The following is a 22,367-nucleotide window of genomic DNA, read 5'->3' on the forward strand; positions in this document are numbered from 1 at the left end:
GGCACCACCCTACCTGCTGTCTCCATGGGGAATAACAGGCATCCTCTGTTCTCAAGGTCAGAACAAGTAGGAAGCTCAAGTTCACACAGGGGGAAGGACATAAACTAGGAATCCTGTTGGAATGTTCATTGGAAGAATGGATGCTGAAGCTCCAATACTTTGGCCACCTGATGCAAAGAGACAACTCACTGGAAAAGACCCTGATGCTGGGAAAGATTGAGGGCAGGAGAAGGAAGTGACAGAGGATGAGATGGTTGGATGGCATCACTGATGCAATGGACATGAGTTTGAGCAAACTCAAGGAGAGAGTGAAGGACAGGGAAGCCTTGCATGCTTCAGTTCATGAGGTCGCAAAGAGTCGGACACAACTTAGAAACTCAACAACGACAACAACAATTTGGGGGGCATGGCACCAAGCAAATTCAAGGGAATCACATGAATTTGCAGAGTAAGTGTAGAGATAAAGGCAAGTCTTGCTGGGGGCTTAGGGACAGGTAGCTCCATGAGTGGGGCTTTGATCTGAGTCTTCATTCAATCTGGGAAGGGAGAAAGGGAAAGCATGAGTCTCTGGGTTGAGCCAACCCTGACTTCTGCTCTTTCCCTCCTTCTAAGCAGCCCCTAGAGAAGGGCCAGGTGGGTGCACACTTGGCTGTCTCGTCGCTTCATCGGGGACGGGAGGTCACAGGGCACAGAGCGTGGGCTTTGGGTCAGGCAGCCTGGGGTTCAGCAATTGTTCTGTTTCTTCTCATCTATGTGATCTTGAGCTGGTTACTTAGCCTCTCTGAGCATCACGAAAATGAGGTAACAATGCCCAACTGACTGAGCTGTTATGAGGATGAATCCCATTAGATGTGTCATGGTGCTAGGCACATGGTAAGGCCTCAGAAGTGATGGCTGCCTCTGTGCCTCTCTCCTTCATTGTGACAAGGCTGACACGATGAACCTTTGGTAATGCTGCTAAACATTTCTTGGAAAGGCAGCTTCTCTTAAAGGAAAAAATGTGGGCTTTGGGAGGCTGTGCTACTGACTATTTGGGTAAACTAGTGTCACTGTAAATTAGGACTGTTGTGATATTACAAGGGGAAGTGTGAACATAGCCCATAGACATGGTCCATTCCTGTTAGTTCTTGCCATTTTGTCTTGTGCTTTTCTCCATTTGATTCACATTAATGTTGACTACTCCCCTGAACCAACTTGTTGCTTTTCTAGGACAAATCTTTTAAGTCTTATATTTCTCAGATCCCTCCCCCCAGCACTTAATTTAGGGGCAGAGTAGGTCCTCATCAAACACAATATGGCCCATTTTCAGAGTGGGCTTCCTCAACATTTAGATGCCTACAACAGCTTCAGTAGACTTCGTTCTACCCCATCCTTCTGAGCTTGAGAAATCGTGCTTGGGTTGGTTGAGCAGAAGAAGACCAACCTGTGAAATGACCGCCAAACATTTTATTTATTTTACTGGAATAGTATGCTACCATAATATTAGGCTTCCATCTCTAAGACAGCTCTGAGGAGTGGGAAGCGGAGGGCAAGACAGAAGGCGGGAGCCTGGGAAAGTTGCATCAGATAGCAGCATCAGCCTCTGCAACTAAATCAGCTGAGGGAACCCAAAACGGCCCGAGTCCACTCTGCTATGAAAAATCCGCCTGCCGACTTCCACCCTCTGCTCGTCCTCGTTCTCCGCCTCCTCATCCTCCACGTCGTCCTCGCTCGACTTGCGGCAGGCGTTCTGGTACAGCACGGCACACACGCCGGTCAGCCAGGCGGCCACGGTGCCCGCAGAGAAGATGCAGAAGCTGATGAGCAGCAGAAAGATGTAGTCCTGGAGATCTAGGTTCGTTATGCACATATACCGGAGCGGGTTCCCCACCTTCGTGATGGGCCATCCTGCCAGCTCTGTGGGCTCCATGCAGGTGGCATTTTGTTCATCTAAGAGAAAACACAGCAGGCAGAGTGCTGAAACAGATCTCCTAGGCTTGTGAGGCCAACGGGGACCTGGCGTGATGGTCTGGACGCCGGCTACTCAAAGCGTGGTCTGGGGCCCAGCCCTACCGGCATCACGGGGACCCCGGGAGAAATGTGGAATCTCAGAGAGCATGCCCAGGCCTCCTTGAATCAGAATCTGCATCTTAACAAGTTCTCCAGGTGATCTCTGGGCATAGTAAGGTTTGAGACTGCACCTGGATTGCTTTTTGCCCCAGGCTTAGCTGCATTCACACACCCACTCCAGTACTCTTGCCTGGAAAATTCCATGGATGGAGGAGCCTGGTAGGCCACAGTCCATGGGATCGCAAAGAGTTGGACATGACTGAGCAAGTTCACTTCTAGCTGCATTCACATCACCTCCTGAAAATGACCTTTGCTTTTTAAGGTTCTTCAAGGAATGAGAGACCACAGCAGGAGCTGGGAGTTTGGAAACTTAAGCAAGATGGTCATGGAGTGCTGACACTTCACAGAGCTCCATCAGTGCTTGGCATCGCTTGCTCCCCTTCCTCGTCTCACCCCCACCTTCCCCTCCAGCTTGCCCCTTTCCCTTCTCCTGTGCCTGAACCCAGCCAGGGATCACTGAGGCCACCCAAGGTCATCACACCCCACTTAGGAGGGACAGGATTCTCTGGAAATGCCTACTGTGTGTTCTCTACACCCTCAACCTGGAGAAATTAGGGAGGAGCTCAGGGGAAAGAGACCGTCAATATGGGAAGCGGTTCTGCTTCTGTGATGCTGTTGGCATCACTCATGATCTACATGAGTCTCAGTCCTTTCTAGTGGCTGACTCAGATGCTCAGCTCCTTCTCTGAGCACTTCCCCACACCAAGCATTGTGGACTTCAATATACAATAGAAGGCAAAGTGGGTCATGGAGTCAGACAGACTAGAATTCAAACCCACTGTCACTAATTTTGGAAACTTCAGCAGGATGTCTGATTCTGTCTTTGAATCCCATTGCCTCATTCTATAAAAAATAACTGTATCCATGAAATTAAAAGACTCTTGCTCCTTGGAAGAAAAGTTATGACCAACCTAGACAGCACATTGAAAAGTAGAAACATTACTTTGCCTACAAAGGTCCATCTAGTCAAAGCTATGGTTTTTCCAGTAGTCATGTGAGAGTTGGACTATAAAGAAAGCTGAGCACTGAAGAATTGATGCTATGATTTAGTTCAAAAGATTTGAACTATGGTGTTGGAGAAGACTCTTGAAGATTCCTTTGGATTGCAAGGAGATCTAACCAGTCAATCCTAAAGGAAATCAGTTCTGAATATTCATTGGAAGGACTGATGCTAAAGCTGAAACTCCAAAACTTTGGCCACCTGATGTGAAGAACTGACTCATTAGAAAAGACCCTGATGCTGGGAAGGATTGATGGCCGGAGGAGAAGGGGATGACAGAGAATGAGATGGTTGGATGGCATCACTGACTCAATGAACATGAGTTTGAGTAAGCTCCGGGAGTTGGTAATGAACAGGGAAGCCTGGTATGCTGTAGTCTATGGGGTCACAAAGAGTCGGACTGAGCAACTGAACTGAACTGATAAAGAATAACATCTATTCTTGGGGTAATAAAGAGGATTTAATTGGCACAGGTGAGCAGGTAAGCTCTTGTACACAGCAGTGTACATCGTACCTTGTACACAAGAGTTGCATAGACGGCTCAGAGCTCTGTCATCAGCCCTACATTTTTCTAGCTCCATATACTCTGCCATGCTGATGCTGAGGTGCCTGTGTGCAGTCTCCAGGTGAAAATATCCAGCAAGCATTAGATAAATGAGTTTCCATTCAGGGTTGAGATTAGGGCTTAAGACAATTATGATCAGAATCATAGTAGCAGCTGATATTTACCAAGTTCTGTCTACATGCTAAGTGATATGCAAATACTATCTCATTTATTTCTTACAAGAATGTTGACACACATTTTCATCCTTGTTTTTCACATCAGGAAACTGAGACTCAGAAAGGTTTCCTAACCTGAAGGTTCTGGGTAAACTGCAAGATCTCAGCAGGGGATAGGAGACAGAAAGCCTGGACTGAGCCATCTGAGCTTGTTTTGCAGAAGTGGGAGTCACAGAGAGAGACATGCGGGGAGAAGCTTCCCCTACAGCAGGGTAGGAACTCCAGGCTATGTAGTGGTAGTAGTGAAAGTCGCTCAGTTGTGTCTGACTCTTTAGGACCCCATGAACTATACAGTCCATGGAGTTCTCCAGGCCAGAATACTGGTGTGGGTAGCCTTTCTCTTCTCCAGGGGATCTTCCCAACCCAGGGATCAAACCCAGGTCTCCCTCATTGCAGGTAGATTCTTTACCAGCTGAGCTGCAAGGGAAGCCCAGGCTATGTAAAGGCACTGATTTCCTTGGTGACCAAGGAAATGAAGGAAATCAGTTTGGACTGGAGCTAGAAGCAGGAGAAATAGGGAAAGGAATACAGAGGTGAGCTTACTGGGCAGCGGCTGGGCCTGGCTGGCTGGAATGAGCTGTCCATGACCACTGAGTCCTCTCCAGACCGGACGCTGTTGCCCGCACCCTGGCTCCTGGCCAGCGCACCGGCAGTGAACTTGTTGGTTACTGTCAGGAAGCTGGCCTGATGTTTGTAATGCTACTGACTCACTCTTGGTTGAGAGTTTAGTCACAGGAGGAGGAAGCCACCATGGGGCTGCCACATTGAGTGTTTGCAAAGATTACAGAGGAAAGGAGAGGAAGAAGTCCCTCTCTAGAACGAGTGTGAGATGGAGGCCCTGTGGGTGACCCAGGCCAGCTGGAGCGGAAAGGGGCCTTGGGTCTCCATCTCAGGGTGCTGTAAAGGGTCAGGGACGCAGTTAGGTCTCAACACCTCTCTCTAGTCAGCCTGGTTCAAGGACCTCGGGGGCTTTTCCAGGAGGCCCAAGCGGAGGCTGGTGAGGTGAGGGAAGACTCCTGCAATCTTCAGGAATTCTAGCAAGCACCTGCCCAAGCTTCCAGAGACACCACGTGGGAATATATAAAGAAAGATGTATATGAGAAAGGAGAACATGGGACTCTGAGGGTCTGGAGTGCACCCAGTGGTGGGGGCAGAGGGGTTTATCTCTTTCTATTTTTAAAAATATTAGGCTTTCAAATCAGGGCTTGAGCGGAAGATATGAGACTAAACATTAAATGCGTTATTTCCCCATTTTGGAGCATTACCTTGAAAGGAGCAATTAGGCAGTGATTTTAATGCATTGTTAGGCTGCTTTTAAGTGAGGGATGTGGGTGGTTCTGTGGGGAGGGTTTTTCTGCCGGTGCATTCTCTCTCCCCTCTTCATTGCCTGTCCCCGCCAAGGTGTGAGCGCTCCTCACCTCCCAGCAGGTCTGCCTCCACCATTGCCAGTTCCCCAGCTCTGACCACTGCACACACTTCTGCAAGCTTGGCTCTTGCCAGTCACAGTGTGGTTCAAAACCCCTGTCTGACTCCCCCGTGGGCTCAGGGTAACATCCAGACCGCCTGGTGTTCAGAGCCCTCAGCATTGCCCTGTTCTACCATTCCCACCTTACTTCTCAGTTCTCCCAGTTATTCACCCTTTGCTCCTTGATTACATCTCCCCTTACCTACAGCTAGCTTTGTTACACTGCTCTTTCTGCATCAAATATCTCTTCCTCCAATTTTTGCATCATCAAGTCCTCCCTGTCCTTCAAGGTCTAATGTAAATGCATCTGCTCCCAGGAACCCTTTCCCAGCCACTTCATCCTCATAGTTCAGAGGATATTTTGTGATTGTTCCTGCTCTGAACTCATCTATTGCATTTCCTAGTGTCATTTTTACTGCACCTATCATGTTCTATCTTACTTGGTGGTTATTTGCTAGAAAAGCAAAGCATCAAAAAGAAAAAAAAGAAAAAGAAAATTTGAAAAAGTGTATTTTTTAAAAAGACTTTTTTGATGTGACCATTTTTAAAGTCTTTATTGAATTTGTCACAGTATTGCTTCTGCTTCATGCTTTGTATTTTTGGCTACAGGGACATGGGATCTTAGCTCCCTGACCAGGGACCAAAACTACAACCCCTGCAAGTGAAGTCTTAACCACTGGACCACTAGGAAAGTCCTGCAAAAAGCATATTTTCTCTCCTACAAGACAGACTTTTAACTCTTGGAGACATAATCCATGTTTGGTCATCATCATTCTTGTTAATAAGAGCTAATATTCCTTGAATTACTTGATTTTTAATATTTGGGGATTTTCTAGCACTGCTTTCATTATTTAGTTCTAGTTCAATTCTACTGTAGTCAGAGGCATATTCCTTCTGATTTCAGTTCTTTGAAGTCTATTAAGAGTTTTCTTTATAATGGAGTCAGTTTTAGTAATTTTTGCATGTGCACTGAAAAAATGTATTGTCTTTGTTGAATATGTTGTTCTATGTATGCCAACTAGGGTGCTTTTATACAGATTGTCTACGTCTTTATTGACTTTTTATTAACTTTATTTATTGTCTCGGTTACTATTAGCCTATTTGTTGTCTGCTAGTTACTGGGAAGTATGTTAAAATCACCAGTTATGGTTGTGCACTAGTCTACTTCTCCAAATAGTTCTGTCCAGTTTTGCTTACATATTTTGAAGCACTGTTCTTAAATACATATATAACTGTTACCTCTTTCTGGTAGATTTACCCTTTTCTTTTGGTTAGTGTTTGTATTGCATATCTTTTCCCATCCTTTTAATCTTTCTATGTTCCTATACTTAAGGTACATTTAGTAAGCAGGATGCAGCTGGGCTTGTTCTTCATTCAATCTAGGAAACTGTATTTTAATCAGCCCATTAACATTTAATGTCAGACTGATATATTTGGATTAACTACTTGTTTTCCATTTATCCTACTTTTTAAATGATCCTAGCCCTCTATTATTTCATCTCACTCTCTTTTTAAAAATTTTTTATTTTGTATTGGGGTATGGCCGATTACAACACTATGATAGTTTCGGGTGAGCAGCAAAGGGATTCAGTCACACACACACATGTATCCACTCTCCCTCAAACTCCCCTCCAACTGAGGCTCTTAGGTAACATCGGGGTGAGTTCCATATGCTATATGATAGGTCCTTGCTGGCTCATCTCGTCTTTAGTTTGCTCATCATGCATTCTTCTCCTAGTCTAGTATGATGACTGGAGTTTTGGACCTATCTGCTCATCTTGGAGGGTCTTATATGTTCTAGGTGTCATATAAGGTGCTTCACGAAATTAAACTCTACTCCTGAGCACCCCACTGGGTGTGTGTGGTAGTCGCTCAGTCGTGTCTGACTTTTTGCGACTTTATGCATTGTACCCTCCCAGGCTCCTCTGTCTATGAAATTCTCCAGGCAACAATACTGGAGTGGGTTGCCATTCCCTTTCTCCAGGGGATCTTCCTAATCCAGGGATCAAGCTTGGGTCTCCCACATTGCAGGCAGATTCTTCACTTTTTGAGACACCAGGGAAGCACCCCACTAAGTAGTTTTAATTATTCCCAGGCTACAGAATGAATACATTGTTCATCAATTACTCCTTCTCTGGCTTTCTTGGTTTCCTTGCCTCTGAGAAAAGGCTACCAGGCACTGTTGTGTATGGGCTTTCATTCACATTCACAAACAGGCAACTCAGCCCCATATTATCCCTTCCTCAGCTCCACTTCATCGTTGCAGAGCATTTGCCCCAGTTAAAGTGCCTAGGTACAATTACAGGTATCATTAATGTTTAAATTCCCCCTGCAAATAGTTCCTAAGGAAACATAAACCACACACTTATTTAGTTCCTCATGTGGCACATTGCTCACAAGTGGAAAACCTATCTGCCAACATCAATGCATGAAGGGAAAAGTTTCAGGGACCCAGAACCACGTCTGGTAGCATAGAACTGAGGAAGCCTTCCTTCATAAAACCAGCTTGAACCTGGTGGTTTTATGAGGAACTGCTCTTTTTCTTAGTCCACAAAAGTGACCACAGTTCTGCAGTCTGCTTGGCTCTCCAGATGAGCAGGCTGCTTTGAGTTCCCTGGACAGTCTTGCTCAGGAACTGCGTGGGCTAAGTGGAGGAGGCCAGCCTCCAAATGATGGTCATGTAATGGGAGAGGATGCAATTTGCAGACTTCAGTTACACTGCAACTGCCCCTTGGAGAACAAATGCCAGTTTCTATCAGCCTAAGCACTTTGTGGTAAAATTTCCACCTGGAACTTAGAGAAAGGCCCAGTTCCCCCATTTTTCCTTATTAGGCCCTAGCTTGCCTGAATATCATTAGATGTTCAGTACTTCGTCTTTCTCTTGTTTTTTTTGTTTGTTTGTTTGTTTGTTTTTTTGGTCCAGCTAAATTATGTATTTAATGAGGAAGTGGATTTACTATGTATACACTTGTCTGCTTCTGTCTGCTAGATTATGAACTCCGTGAAGACATGGATTTGTGTTTCACTATCATGTCCCCAACGTCCAGAGTACTGCTTAACACACACCAGAGCTCAAAGTATGTTTGTTGAGTGGGTTAAATATTTTTTGTTATTAATGTCCCTTGGGGGCAATTATTGACATAAGGCTTAGTGGGAGGCAAGAGAACTTGGGGTAATAGAAGGCCATAGATGGGCCAGCTAACCTCTTACCATTTTGGACTACTCTACACTAGGCTAATACCAATCCCTGCTTACCGTGTGAGTGTTTAGGGAGAATTCAGTGAGCTAAGGGATGTGAAGTCTTGGAGGAGGCAGAAACAGATGGTCTCCAGGATAAAATGAAGGGTAAGCCTTGAACTGTCTTCTGAGAGTGGAGAAGGAAATGAGGCTAAGTGCAGATGGAGATGGGGGTGAGGATACAAGGGCTGCAGGCATATCAAAAGGTAGTTATTGTTCCAATCACTGCTTGAGAATTGTTTGAGAGCAGAGACCCTATTTGTTCACCTGTATAGCCCTAGTGCCAGCACACAATAGAGCCTTGACAAATATCTGTTGAATGCATACAGGGGGAAATGTGTGGATTATTGGCCTAATTTCATACAGTTCAGTTGCTCAGGCATGTCCGGCTCTTTGCGACCCCATGGACTGCAGCATGCCATGCTGTCCTGTCCGTCACCAACTCCTAGAGCTTACTCAAACTCATGTCCATCAACTCAAGATGCCATCCAACCGTCTCATTCTCTGTTGTCCCCTTCTTTTCCTGCCTTCAATTTTTCCCAATATCAGGGTCTTTTCCAATGAATCAGTTCTTCATAAAAGGCAGCCAAAGTACTGGAGCTTCAGCTTTAGCATCAGTCCTTCCAGTGAATATTCAGGACTGATTTCCCTTAGGATTGATGGGTTTGATCTCCTTGTAGTACAAGGGACTTTCAAGAGTCTTATTCAACACCACAATTCAAAAGCATCAATTCTTCAGCACTCAGCTTTCTTTATGGTCTAACTCTCACATCCATACATCGATCCATACTGGAAAAACCATCACTTTGACTATACAGACCTTTGCCTGTAAAGTAATGCCTCTGCTTTTTAATACATTGTCTAGGTTTGTCATAGCTTTTCTTCCAAGGAGCCAGTGTCTGTTAATTTCATGGCTGCAATCACCATCTCAGTGATTTTGGAGCCCAAAAAAATAAAGTCTGTCACTGTTTCCATTGTTTACCCATTTATATGCCATGAAGTGATGGGACCAGATGCCGTGATCTTCATTTTTTCAAAGTTGAGTTTTAAGCTGTTTTTTTCACTCTCCTCTTTCACTTTCATCAGGGGGCTCTCTAGTTCTTCAATTTCTGCCATAAGGGTGGTGTCATCTACATATCTGAGGTTATTGATATTTCTCCCTGCAATCTTGATTTCAGCTTGCACTTCATCCAGTCCAGCATTTTGCATGATGTACTCTGCACGTAAGTTAAATAAGCAAGGTGACAATATACAGTCTTGACGTACTCCTCTCCCAATTTGGAACCAGTCCATTGTTCCATGTCCAGTTCTATCTGTTGCTTCTTGACCTGCTTACCAATTTCTCAGGAGGCAGGTAAGATGGTCTGGTATTCCCATCTCTTGAAGAATTTTCCACAGTTTGTTGTGATCCACACAGTCAAAGGCTTTGGCATAGTCAATGAAGCACAAGTAGATGTTTTTCTGTAATTCTCTTGCTTTTTCTATGATCCAATAGATGTTGGCAATTTGATCTCTGGTTCCTCTGCCTTTTCTAAATCCAGCTTGAACATCTGCAAGTTCTCATTTCACATACTGTTGAAGCCTAGCTTGGAGAATTTTGAGCATTACTTTGCTAGCATGTGAAAGGAATGCAATTGTGCAGTAGTTTGAGCATTCTTTGGCATTGCCATTCTTTGGGATTGGAATAAAAACTGACCTTTTCCAGTCCTGTGGCCACTGCTGAGTTTTCCAAATTTGCTGGCATATTGAGTGCAGCACTTACACAGCATCATCTTTAAGGATCTGAAATAGCTCAGCTGGATTCTCATACAGCATTTCTTTAAAACTCTTGTTTTTGGCTTTGCTGTGCAAGACTTGTTTCTGATGGAATTTGAAGCGAACACTATTATATTCTGCTATACTATGAGTGGGGTTTCCCTGGTGGTTCAGCCAGCAGTAAAGAATCTGCAGGATCTCTAAAGATCTAAAGAATCTCCTGCAATGCAGGAGACCTGGGTTTGATCCCTGAGTCTGGAAGATCCCCAGGAAGAGGGCGTGGCAACCCATTCTAGTCCTCTGGCCTGGAGAGTCCATGGACCGAGGAGCCTGGCAGGGGGCAGTCCACAGGGCTGCGCAGAGTTGGACGTGACTGAGTGGCTAAGCAGCACACGATGAATGGCTCAGAGAAGACTCCCTAGAGGGGAACCTGGACTGCACCATACAGCAAGCAGCCCAGCACAACCAAAGCCAACTGGCCAGCAAGGCCCTTCTTAGACCCTCACGCATGGTCCTCTGAGTGTTTCTAGTCCTGACCTTGGTTCCTACTTTTGCCTCCCTAGAGCTTCTTTCTCTCATCACCCAGATGTCTTCCCTTGATGGCATGAGCCAGGTTCAGCAAACTACAATCTGTGGGCCAAATCCATCCCGTGGCATGTTTTTGTATTGATATATAAAGTTTTATTGGAACACAGCCTTGACCTTTCATTCATGTATTTTCTATAGCTGCTTTCATGCTACAGAGACAGAGTGAGTAGTCACAACAAAGACCCACAAAGCTTAAAATATTTATTTGTCCTTTTTTTTTTTTTTTGATTTTTTAATTGAAGCATAATTGCTTTACAGAATTTTGTTGTTCTCTGTCAAACATCAACAAGAGTCAGCCATAGGTAGAAAGTGTGTGCTGACTCCTGGTCTAAAGCATCCTTGGCTTTGGATGACTTGGGCTTGGGCAGTACAGTTCTTATAACAATTTTTTCCCTTGTATGAAGAGTTCATATTTTGATAAAGCTTAATCCTGATTCATAGACCATTGAAACATAACAGGAACAAACCTTGAAGTCTAGCAAGTTCAACTTGATTATTCCTGTGCTTTAAAGTTGCTTAGACTACAGGACTGGTCTTTTGTATAAGTGGTTGTAGATGAGCAAAGTTTACAGGTAGAAAGACCCCTTTTCTTCATAACACTACTCATGTGCTTCTCAGTGCCCAGAATTCTGTCAGCAGAGCTTCACTTCACTGATAAAACAAGGCTTGAAGTGTAAAGTCCTCTGGAAAAGAAGCCAAAGACTTAGGCCCTCCCCTGGGGAACCCCTGCTACTGACTTTCCGTAGGAGGTTTTGATGGGGGAAGAGGAGCCAACTGCATGTCAGACTGGGGGATGGTGCCATGCAGTTCTGAAAAGCTAATTTGTAAACCCTAGTTTGCTCTCAGTTTGGCCTAGAGCTGGACCTTGTGAAAAACTACCCATCTTCTTGGAAAAATTCCAATAGTTGGCAGTTATTATCCTTAAGGATAAGAGGCAATTTAGAAAAGCTCAGTGGTAGAAGGGCAACACTCTTCACCAGTCGCCCAGGCAGAGACTTGGGAGTCCTTCTTGCTGCCTCTCTCACATCCCATAATTCAAGCCATGAGCCAGTCCTGTTAGTCCTACCTTTCCAATATACCCTAATTCTTACCTTCTCTGGACCATTGCCTGGAGCCAAGCCACTGTCCGTCCTTGCCTGAAAACTGAGACAACCTCTTAACTCAGGTCCCCGCTTTCTCATCTCTCCATCTAGCAGTGGGAAGCAGCTGTAAATCATAGATCGTGTCACTTCTTCACTTAAAACCCTTTCATAATTTCCTGTCACATTTGGAATAAAATCAAAAGCCTCTCCATGACCTCCATGACCTCCAGGTCCTATATGATCTGGCCTTTGATTTTTAACCTCATCTCTTACTTCACTCACTCTTCTTCAGCCATATTCACCTTCTACTACATCGAACTTATTCCACCCTAAGGTCTTTGCACTTGCTCTTCCTTTTGTTTAGAAAGCCCACATCACTCTGTGTCATAGTTCCTTTGCTGATCCCCTCACTTTATTCAGCTTTCTGCACTTATCCTTTGATATGTTGGCATTCCCCAACTCTTCTGTCCTTACCCTGTGATCCTCTCATTCTAAACATCCTTTGTTTGGTTTTCATGATCACCAGTGAGCCGATGACTTCCAAACATATATTTTATTCTCTACTCTGAATTTCAGGTCAAAACATCCAAAAGCCTCCTGTCTCACAAAGAGCTCCCACTCAACACATTCAAGATGGGACTTGGCCTCTCCCCGAGCCCCATTACTACTTTCTTCTCTCAGTGGAGTCCCCACAGTTGTCCAAGCCAAAGCCTTGGGAATTACACTTGATTTTTCCTTTCCTTTATTTTCCACATCTCATTGACTTTTTTTATTCACTCAAATATTTTTTGAGAACTTTCTCTGGGCCTGAAGATCCAGACCTGCTCTTTGATCTTGTAGACCTTCCTATCAGGGAACACAAATGTTAAAGAACACAAACCTGTTAATTACTTAGATTTGTGCCCAGAGTCACAAAGGGAGTGCAGGGGATTCTGAGAAGGTCTAGTTCAGTCCCAGGTCCTGCTGTGTCTGCCTTCTGGACACTTTCTTCTGACCTATCTGTACCTCTTCATTCATGCCTCTGCTGTAGACTGCCATTCTCTGTCTGAATGCCCACAGGAGCCTCCTAGCTCTGCATCCATCTTGCCTGCCTTCCAAAACTTCTCAGGATACATTGCATGTTCCCTAGAAAATCATTCAAAGGCCCTAGATGGCCAACCCCCATTTCTCTTTTCTAGCCTCATCCACACTTTGTTGGATATCTTTCAGGTTGGGGAATTCTTCATCTCTAAAGATGAAGAAACTGAGGTTGGCTGCTTTGGGGGCCTTGCACTGCCTCCTTCCAGGGGCCTGAACAGTGTTGGGTGACCAGAGGGGCCATGCAAAGAGGTCTGGCATTTCTGAGTTTGAGGGGGCTTTAGATCACCCACTCTCAGTGATTCCAACTGGGCTGAGTTAGAGAGTGTATGAGAATCACACAAGGTCCTTCCCAAACTGAACAAGCTTGCCACCTCCATCCCTTCTTAAACTTTCTGGATCGTTTAGGGATCACTGACCCACTTGCAGCCCTCTCAGCTGCTTCATTGCCCTCGGGAGGCTGCTTCTCCGGCTCTCCGCAGAAGGGAGCCAGAAGGCCGGGGAAAGGTGGGAGAGACGTGCTGGCAGAGCAGTTGACGGCCTTGGCAGTGTCTGCGGCCCAGCTGTTCCTGTTTTTGGCGTCTGGTCTTTATTGCACTCTCTCTGATGGAGGAGATGGGTTAGCATTAATAGTGGAAGGGTGTGAAGACCTGAATTCATTCTGGAAATCTAAGTTTTGGCACAGTTGTAGATGACTTTGTACTTGGCGGGTTGAAATGGGGCCATTATCCTATCACAGCAGCCTGGAATACGGGATGAAATAGCCTCAGGATGAAACTAAGATGTTCTCTGTTCTAAATGCCCTCTAAATGAGTTAGACCTGAAGCAGAGCGTGGCCCAGCCCATCTGCTTCCTGCAGATGTCCCCAAGTGACTTTATCCCCCTGCCTTGGTGGCACTCCTGCCTAGACTCCTCTTTTTGACTTGTGGACCCCACCACTGGACTAAGCAGGACTGTCTAAGGCCTATAATTTAAGGGTTGACACAGACTGACCGTCTGTCCTGAAACTACCCCCATGTCTATGCTAGTAGCCTGTCCCTTTCTGTATTCTCATTGGTTCCGTTTCTTCCTTGTCACATTGCAAATGCCCCTAGAGGGAGACATATAAAAAATTATTTGCCACCAACATCTCATCCAGGGTGTTAGTCGCCCAGTCATGTCTGACTCTTTATGACCCCATGGACTGTGGCCCCCCAGGCTCCTCTGTCCATGGGATTTTCCAGGCAAGTGTACTGGAATGGGTGGCCATTTCCTTCTCCAGGGGCTCTTCCCAACCCAGGGATCAAACCTGGGTCTTCTGCATTGCAGGTAGACTCTTTGCCATCTGAGCCATCAGTGAAGCCCCCAACGTCTCAGTGCAAATCAATTTATTCACTAGTTGAAGCAGCTACTGGTAGAGCTAGAAGCCAGGTCATTGTCATCAGGCATCTCATAGACCCTGCCTCACAGCTCACTGGGCCATCATCTCTGGACATGGAGCCTGGGCTTCTTGTGCTCATTGGAATTGGAGAACTGCTGGTTGAGCAGGCCGGGCGTGGGAGGAAAATTCAAGGCACCTAGTCCCTGGAGGGTGGAGGCATCATTCCAGGCCAGTAGAGGGTGTTTAAGACAGGAGGTGGGAGAATGCAGAAGTTACCGGTTGTATTTCCTAATTGTGTGACCACAGTACTCATCTCTAGGAATGCCCGCACCTCAACTAACCCATTGTGTACTTGTCTGTTTGGGACCCTGTCTGCTGACCACTGCTCTCATCTGCCTACATCTAAGTGCATCTTATCTTTCTATTTAGGTCTAACTAGAAGGAGTCTTATAGAGTGTCTAGTCCTGTTTCCTTATTTCAGAGCAAGTGAGACTCAGAGAAAATGACATGCCACCCAAATCATACATTGACATGATTGAGATCAGAATTCCTGGCTTTCAACTGCATTTTCCCTCTCTTGTATCCCTAGATTTGTCTTATTAAAGACAGGATTTATGACTTCTTTCCCTGTGATAAAGCACCCCAACATCAAAATACAATGTTAAGCATATAATAAACATACAATAAATGTTTCAGAGTTGAATGGACTGTGATGTGCCTGATACTAAGGAAATATCATGGCAAGGGGGAAGCACTTAACTTGGATGTTAGAAGATCTCCATCCTGGACTGGGCTTTAGAGTCACTTACCTGAGACAAGGCTAAATTCTTAAGTTCCAGCTTAAGCATCTTATATTAAAGGCTTCCCTTACCAGTCATAAATATGGCTATTTAAATGAATTGAAATGACATAAAATTAAAAATTTGGTCCTCAGTTCCACTAACCTTATTTCAAGAGTTTAATCACCACATGTGGCTAGTGGGTGCTGTGTTGGACAGCACAGATTTAGACCATTTCTACTGCTGCAGAAGCTTTTGTTGGACAGTGCTAGGCTGTACTTTGAGGGTGTAGAGGCAGGGTCGGGGGATGTAGGAAGCCAGATTTATTCTGTCCAGGATCTTAGAGCTGCATGAGTTTTTCAGAGCATCTTCAGAGGCATTCAGCTCTGTCCTGCTGGGGAGCTCTATCCTGGGAAGAGCTCCATTTCCATGCTCACCTTCAAACAGCATTAATGACTGGAAAATTACAGTTCTGGCCAGGAATTCGACTTCCTATGTGCTGACTTGAGCCAAAAAGAAAATGGAATCTGTGAATCTGTTTTAACTCTGTATTGATCAGAGCATCCGGGGAACAAGCTCACTTCAACTCACTGCTGTTTCTGCTATGACTTTTGTCTTTGGAAAGTGAATACATGAACTCTTTGAGAACTGGACAGTTTCCAGTGCATCTGGTGAGTCTATCATTGAGGGTTTCCTTTGATGAAGACTTTTGATAGCAGCACCAAGTCTCTGGTCAGTAAGGGAAAGTTTCTATGTTCCTATTAGCTGTAGCCTTGTGATGAAGTAAGGTGAATAAAACATTCAGCCTCCTCTACAGTTCCTCTGAGGGGGAAAAGCTGCAGGATGACATAGGGGAAGAACACATTATCATCCTTATGTCTTTTGTTTTAAGACCACTCCATGTCTTTTCTGGATCTTGGCTTCCTTCATGGTTCCCCACTGTTTCAGAGTTAGTTATTTGTATTTCCTAAGAAACCACTCTTTTCTCTGATATGAAAGCTGATAAAAGCTTGCTGGTGTTCAGTCACCTAGCTGTGTCCGACTCTTTGCGACCGGATGAACTGCAAGACACCAGGCCTCCCCGTCGTTCCCCATCTCCTGGAGTTTGCCCAAGTTCATGTTCACTGCATCTGCGACGCTGTCCAGCCATGTCATCCTCTGACGCCCTCTTTTCCTTCTGCCCTTGATCTTTCCTGGCATCAAGGACTTTTCCAATGAGCTGTCTATTCACATCAGATGACCAAAATACTGGAGCTTCATCTTCAGCATCAGTCCTTCCAGTGAATGTTCAGGGTTGATCTCCCTTAAGATTGACTGGTTTGATCTCCTTGCTGTCCAAGGGACTTTCAGGAGTCTTCTCTAGAACCACAGTTCGAAGGCATCAAGGGGCACATGTATTATTCTTCCCAGGAATTTATGTATCTTTCACAATCCTCTTTAAGACTGGGGCACTTTGGGGGATCCAGAAGGATACATCTCTAATGGTTAATGGTAGCCTGATGGCAGTAGATGGGGAGAGCCTGGGACAAAAGTTCTATTCAGTACTCTTCAGATGACAAAATTACACCATGAAGGTGACTTCTTTCTCCCAAGGCCATGTCCACCCCTTGGACCGGACCTCCTTGATGTCATCCCTTGAAAGATGCCTGCATGTCCATACCTGTGCCTGGAAGTGGGCTTGTCTTTAAGGTAGAGCTTCAGTTCTAGACTCAGGTGCCTCAGGAAGAATCCCCTTACTGATGCTGGTCCAGCCCTAAGTCTCATGGTCCAGTTGAGGCCATGCCTTTATTTGAGATTCTGGTTTTTTCCCCCCAGGGTCTGAATTCCTGTATTCATAATTCATCCAATATCCAACTCCCTCCAGGATTCCCTCCATCCCATTTTCTCAGGGATGGGTGTCCTGAGACCTGCTGCCCACCTTCTCATAGCCTATTTATATCCCCACATCCACATGCATCTGTACAGGCATGTCTCCTGGACAAGACACATTGTCCTCCAATACCACTGAGCCGTCCTGAAGTCCCCTGCTTGGCCCATTGACCACCCGACTGACAATCTGGTACTCTCTCTGTACCCTGTGCCTTTCCTGCATCTGCCTACCATTCATTTATTGAATGTTTATGGTGTACCAGTCTTAATGCTAATGGAAGTTCATAAATGTTCTCATTTCATCTTTATACCATCCCTGACAGTGGGGTCTATTATTAGACCTATCTGAAAGATGAGGAAATTGAAGTGCAGGGAGGTTAAGTGAATTATCTGATCTCCTAAGTGGCAGGGCTAGGATTATGATTCAGGTCTATTTCGCTCCAGAACCTGAGCTCTCAACTCTGGGCTTTCCTGCCTGCACGGTGGCCGTCCTTCACCACCTGCAGCTGAGACTTTCCCAAGTGCTTGTTCTACCCCACAAGACACATGCTTGCCTTCTTTGTCCTGCTCTGTCCAGTGAGTTCAGCTCTGGTGTCCCACTGGACCGTGGGACGTGTATGTGCAGGTGACTCATAGTCCGATGAGTCTCTGTACACAGTCCCAGGCTTCTTGGCCAGTTATCTCCACGAGCACTTGTTTGGGACGTAATAAATATTTAAATGAATGAAAGGATGAGCTGAGTGGTAGCATGGAAGCTCCTTGCTTCACTGCCATGCTCTTCAAACAGTCTACATACTATAATTCTGCTGCCATACTGACCTCAATACTGCACTGCAGGCAAGATCTCCAATAGCAAGGTTTGGTATTCTCCCTGGGTCGAAAATGAAACCCATCTTTACGTTGGATTCTCCTTTATAAACAACCAGGTTATTCAGCTTATTTCATAGAAATTTTTCCCATATCCTGAAATTTGGGCACATGGGGAAGAGATGTGATACCATTCAAGAACATGTCAAAGATTACCATTTTGATAGGAAATGTGGTGTAATAGGTGGGCTAAAGGTTGAGAGTTCAACTAGAGTGTTTGTAAATAGCAAAGATACTTTCACCTAACAGAGACATGAATCATCATATGAGAGTGACATAGGATAAATGTCTTCCATTATGCTGAGGTCTGGCTGGAGGACACGTGGAACGTTCAGTGAATTCCACTGTGTGTGTTTTCAGCTTTATGTGTGTGTATTTGTTCATGTGTTGGTGTGTATCTGTGCATTTTTATATGTGTGTGTGTCATGCATATGTAATATGTGGTTGAGAATGTGAGTATGTATATATACATGTATCTTTGTTTGTGTAGATATAGTTTTGTGTTTTTATATGTGCATGTATGTATGTGTTTGCACGGTGTTTGTGTGTTTTTGTGTGTGCATGTGTATGCATGGGAAAGAAGAACCAGACTGAATAAGGTGCAAAGGAGAGCAAACACAGAAGTTAGGTTTATTCTTTTAGAGTTTGGGTAGATTGGGGTGAAACCTCAGCTTGGAAGGGAAGTGCAGGCATATTATAATGAATCTATGATGGCTCGGGTTTATTATCCCATGAAAGTGATCTTGTGTGAGTTCCAAATGTAGACAAGACATAAAGGTGACATTTAGGTGCTGTGGCCCTATGCTTGTGACATGACTTATATCTACAACTAAAGTGACTTATTGGATCATAGTTATATAATTTGAGAACTTAAGAGAGAGCAGTCATATAGAAAAAGACCTGAATTTGAAATCAGGAAATTCAAACCACCTACCTGACCTTTAGTAGCTGTGTGACTTTGGGTGAACCAATCCATCTTCTCAACCATAGGAAAGGGTCAAAAATACCTATTCTAGCCTCTTCCATAGTCTTAGGGCACAAAATTTAAGAGCTGGTGTGAAACTCAAAGTAAAGAAAATGAAACTGCATATGTGAAAAACTTCAGTAGCTGCAAAACCCGATACAAAGCTAAATTGTTCTATGCCTGGCCTGGGGCTCACTGATACCTTTAAGAGATAGTAATAGTGAATTGGGGCAGTGGGACTATACTTCTGCATGAAGTGATCTAACCAAACAGCAGAGGGAGATGAGTAGATTTGCAGTTTGCGCTCGCGTGTGTGTGTGTGTGTTTGTGTGTGTGTGTGTTGAGTCGGGGACTTCCACTGGACACTGGATGAGAGAGTTGTCTACCTCTAAAGACAGACTTTCCATTCAGGAGAAGCTTATGAGCTTGACAAGAGAGACACAAGCTTCTCATGTTTTTGAAAACATGTAGTGAAACAGATTCAGTTTATAATCCTGTTCAATCCTGGACTGAATTGAGTCAGAGTCCAAAGCAGTTAGTCTGAAAATTCTGAGAAGATACAACTTTAAAAGCTAAAATTCTGATTAAGGGAGATTACCTGGAAGGTGAAGTTAAAGGCTTAGGGACTGGGGAAGAAGCCAAGCTCCTTCACATTTTTCAGCAGGGGGTCCTCCTGGCAAACTGGCAATTTCTGCTCAAGAAAAATGTGTATGAATGGTGGGGAGGGAGCAAGAGATGCTGCTGCTGGTCCACAGGCTAGGTACACGAACACTGACAGGGAGAACCCCATCTGGGAACCGTATTTAATGCCTGAGCATGATTAATATCGACCTTCTTTTAGAGAGCTTTCTAGAAACCACCACAGCACCAGTCTTGAGAAAAGCAGAAGACATCATCCCTGGAGAGGCAAGGCAAGTGACCCAAGAAACTGCTCCTGTATTCTTTTATGATTAGTACTGTTAAGAAAATGGTCTGACAAAGTTTGTTCCTTTTGATTTATTCTAACTTGAGTTGGCTTAGGTGGTAAAGAGTCTGCCTGCAATGCAGGAAACCTGGGTTTGATCCCTGGGGTCAGGAGGATCCCCTGGAGAAGGAAATGGAACCCACTCCAGCATGCTTGCCTGGAGAATCCCATGGATGGAGGACCCTGGGGGCTACACCCCGTGGGGTTGCAGAGTTGGACACGACTGAGCGACACATGCGACTCGAGCTGAAGTACCTAGCAGCAGGGCCAGGTGCCTCAGGCACAAAATTTAAGGAGATACTTTCTCTTGGTGCCACCGTTAATTTTGCGTCCTGGGAGCCCCAATTTTGCATCACTTGCCCCATCACAGTACAGCCCCTGTCTGGAAGACATTTAAAGGCATACCCACTTAGAAAGCCAGGAGGACACATTTTTACTTGCTGTCATCACCCAATTCCTTCTCCCCCAGTGCCCCTTAAAGCCTGGCATTTTGGTCAGGAATCTGTCTAGAATATTGCCACTTGGACTTAAGGGTGGAAACTTCAGCAGGACATTTGTGAAGCTGGTGTATGAAATTATTTTCAAAAACACACACCCAGGGAAGGCAGAGAAGACATGGTCCTGACAGTTTAATTACATCAGTGGCTCCAAGCTTTCTGTGAGGGGCTCATTATTTCACATTTATCCAAAAGCTCTGGCTTCCCTGGATGAAAAGTGATATGGGTGGTGTGGGGGAATTGAAGGATGAGAATGGGACAGTAAAGTCACTGAAAAGAAGAAGGATGAGGCACCAGAGTGCCCCAGGGACCATGGCAGAGCAGAGGGGACAGAGGACAGAGTGGCAGCAACTGGCTTGGAACTCTACCAGGTAAGACTTGAGAGTCTGCCTGTGAGTTCAGAATCTCTCTGCTTGACACAGTGGGATTGGTGGCCCATTTTCCACTCATTCATGCTATTCTCTCCTTCCTTACATGTTAGCATCTGAAGACAAAGGAGGAAGCAAATCCTTCTCTTCTCCTCCTCCTCTCATTCATGTCTAGGTGGCTCAACTGTCCCTCCTCCATCTCCATTGAACTTTCCTCTCTATGTATCATACCACTGGATTTTCTCCTGGTTAGGAATGACTGAATTTACTTTCAGATCCTGGAAAAAGTCAGTCACTGAATTAAACAGATTAAAATAATTTACCAGTGGAATTCAGTGCCCTTGTATTACTTTGTCACTTTGCAGTTATAGTACATTATCATTTCCACTCATTTCATATTGAAAGGACAACTCTGTATGTTTGGTAATATTATTGTCCTCACTTTATGGATCAAGAAACTGAGGCTCAGAGAAATCAAGACTTCCCCAAGGGCAGCTGAGTAGTAAGGGCTGAGTGTGGGAGCAGAACTCAGCCCTTTGGATAACTATTCTAGAACATTTTCTATTGATCCTTATCGCCTCTGCAGTCAACCCAAGGATGGATCCTGCAGAGCAATAAGAATGTTTTCAATCAGCTTTACCCAGCTTTCTCTCCCACATTAACCACCTTCTGACTTCTTCTCTGGAACCAGTTCCTCCTATGCCATCACATCCTCGTCCCCACACACAATCAAGCCCTCACCTGGGTAGTTCAGATGGGACACTATTAAGTAGATGGTGAAGTTCAGGAAAAAGCAGTTGCATTTCCAGGGGTTTCCACTCAGATACAGGGTCTGGAGTGTTATGAGGTTCTGGAAGGCAGCTTCGTCCAAGGTCTGCAAGCCGGTGTTTCTGAGGTCCAGGTATCTCAACGAGCTGGTGTTGGCAAAGGTGTACTTGTTAAGTGATAACAGATGAGGGTTGTTGGAGATATTCAGCTGCAGCAGGTTGCTGAGCATGGAAAAACTGTATGGGGAGATGAAGGTTAGATTGTTGAAGCTGAGGTCAAGGTAGATGAGTCTGAAGACCCCGACAAAGGTATAATCCATCACCTCCTGAATCCTGTTCTTCTGGCAGTCCAAGTAAACAAGGTCACTGAGGAGTCCTAGATTCATCGCTGGCAAGAAACGGATCTTGTTATCATTCAAGTACAGCCTCCGGGTATTCAGGGGTATGTCAGAGGGGTATTCGGTTAACTGGATCCCCGTGCAGATCACTTCTTGGTCTTGACATTGACAATTATTTGGACACTTTGACCCCGATACCAGTACCATTCCAAAGGAGAAGAGTAACCACCCCGGCCCAGGGCCTGAAGCAAGGGACATAGTAAGACGCGGCGACTACCCTCCTTCCACTTTCCAGCGGGCGCTATCCCTCTGATCAGAAGGCTGCGAGGGGCGGGGTGGGGCGGGGGAAGGGCGCTGGAAAGAACTGTAACACTCTAGCTTTGTGCAAAGCAATTTTCCATTACAGGAGAACTGAACAGAAGCTGAAACGCCAGGCCCGGTGCCCCACCAGCCGGCTTGGTGGCTCTGCTGGTTGCTCACGCCCAGACTGCTCCTGGGAGC

The 22,367-nt window shown here is 45.2% G+C and overlaps 1 protein-coding gene across 1 annotated transcript; it reads right to left on the minus strand.

The window, feature by feature from the left end:
- Nucleotides 1-1,588: 1,588 nt before the first annotated feature.
- LRRC52 (leucine rich repeat containing 52) lies at nt 1,589-22,124 on the minus strand. The gene is made up of 2 exons (XM_065924812.1): nt 21,503-22,124; nt 1,589-1,929 (listed from the first exon to the last, which is right to left on the minus strand). Exons 1-2 carry the CDS (start codon nt 22,122-22,124, stop codon nt 1,589-1,591), a joined length of 963 nt encoding a protein of 320 aa, XP_065780884.1.
- Between the last annotated feature and the right edge of the window lie 243 nt (nt 22,125-22,367).

This window comes from Muntiacus reevesi, chromosome 1 (assembly GCF_963930625.1).
Source record: "Muntiacus reevesi chromosome 1, mMunRee1.1, whole genome shotgun sequence".
In the NCBI taxonomy this organism is placed as follows: Eukaryota; Metazoa; Chordata; class Mammalia; order Artiodactyla; family Cervidae; genus Muntiacus; species Muntiacus reevesi.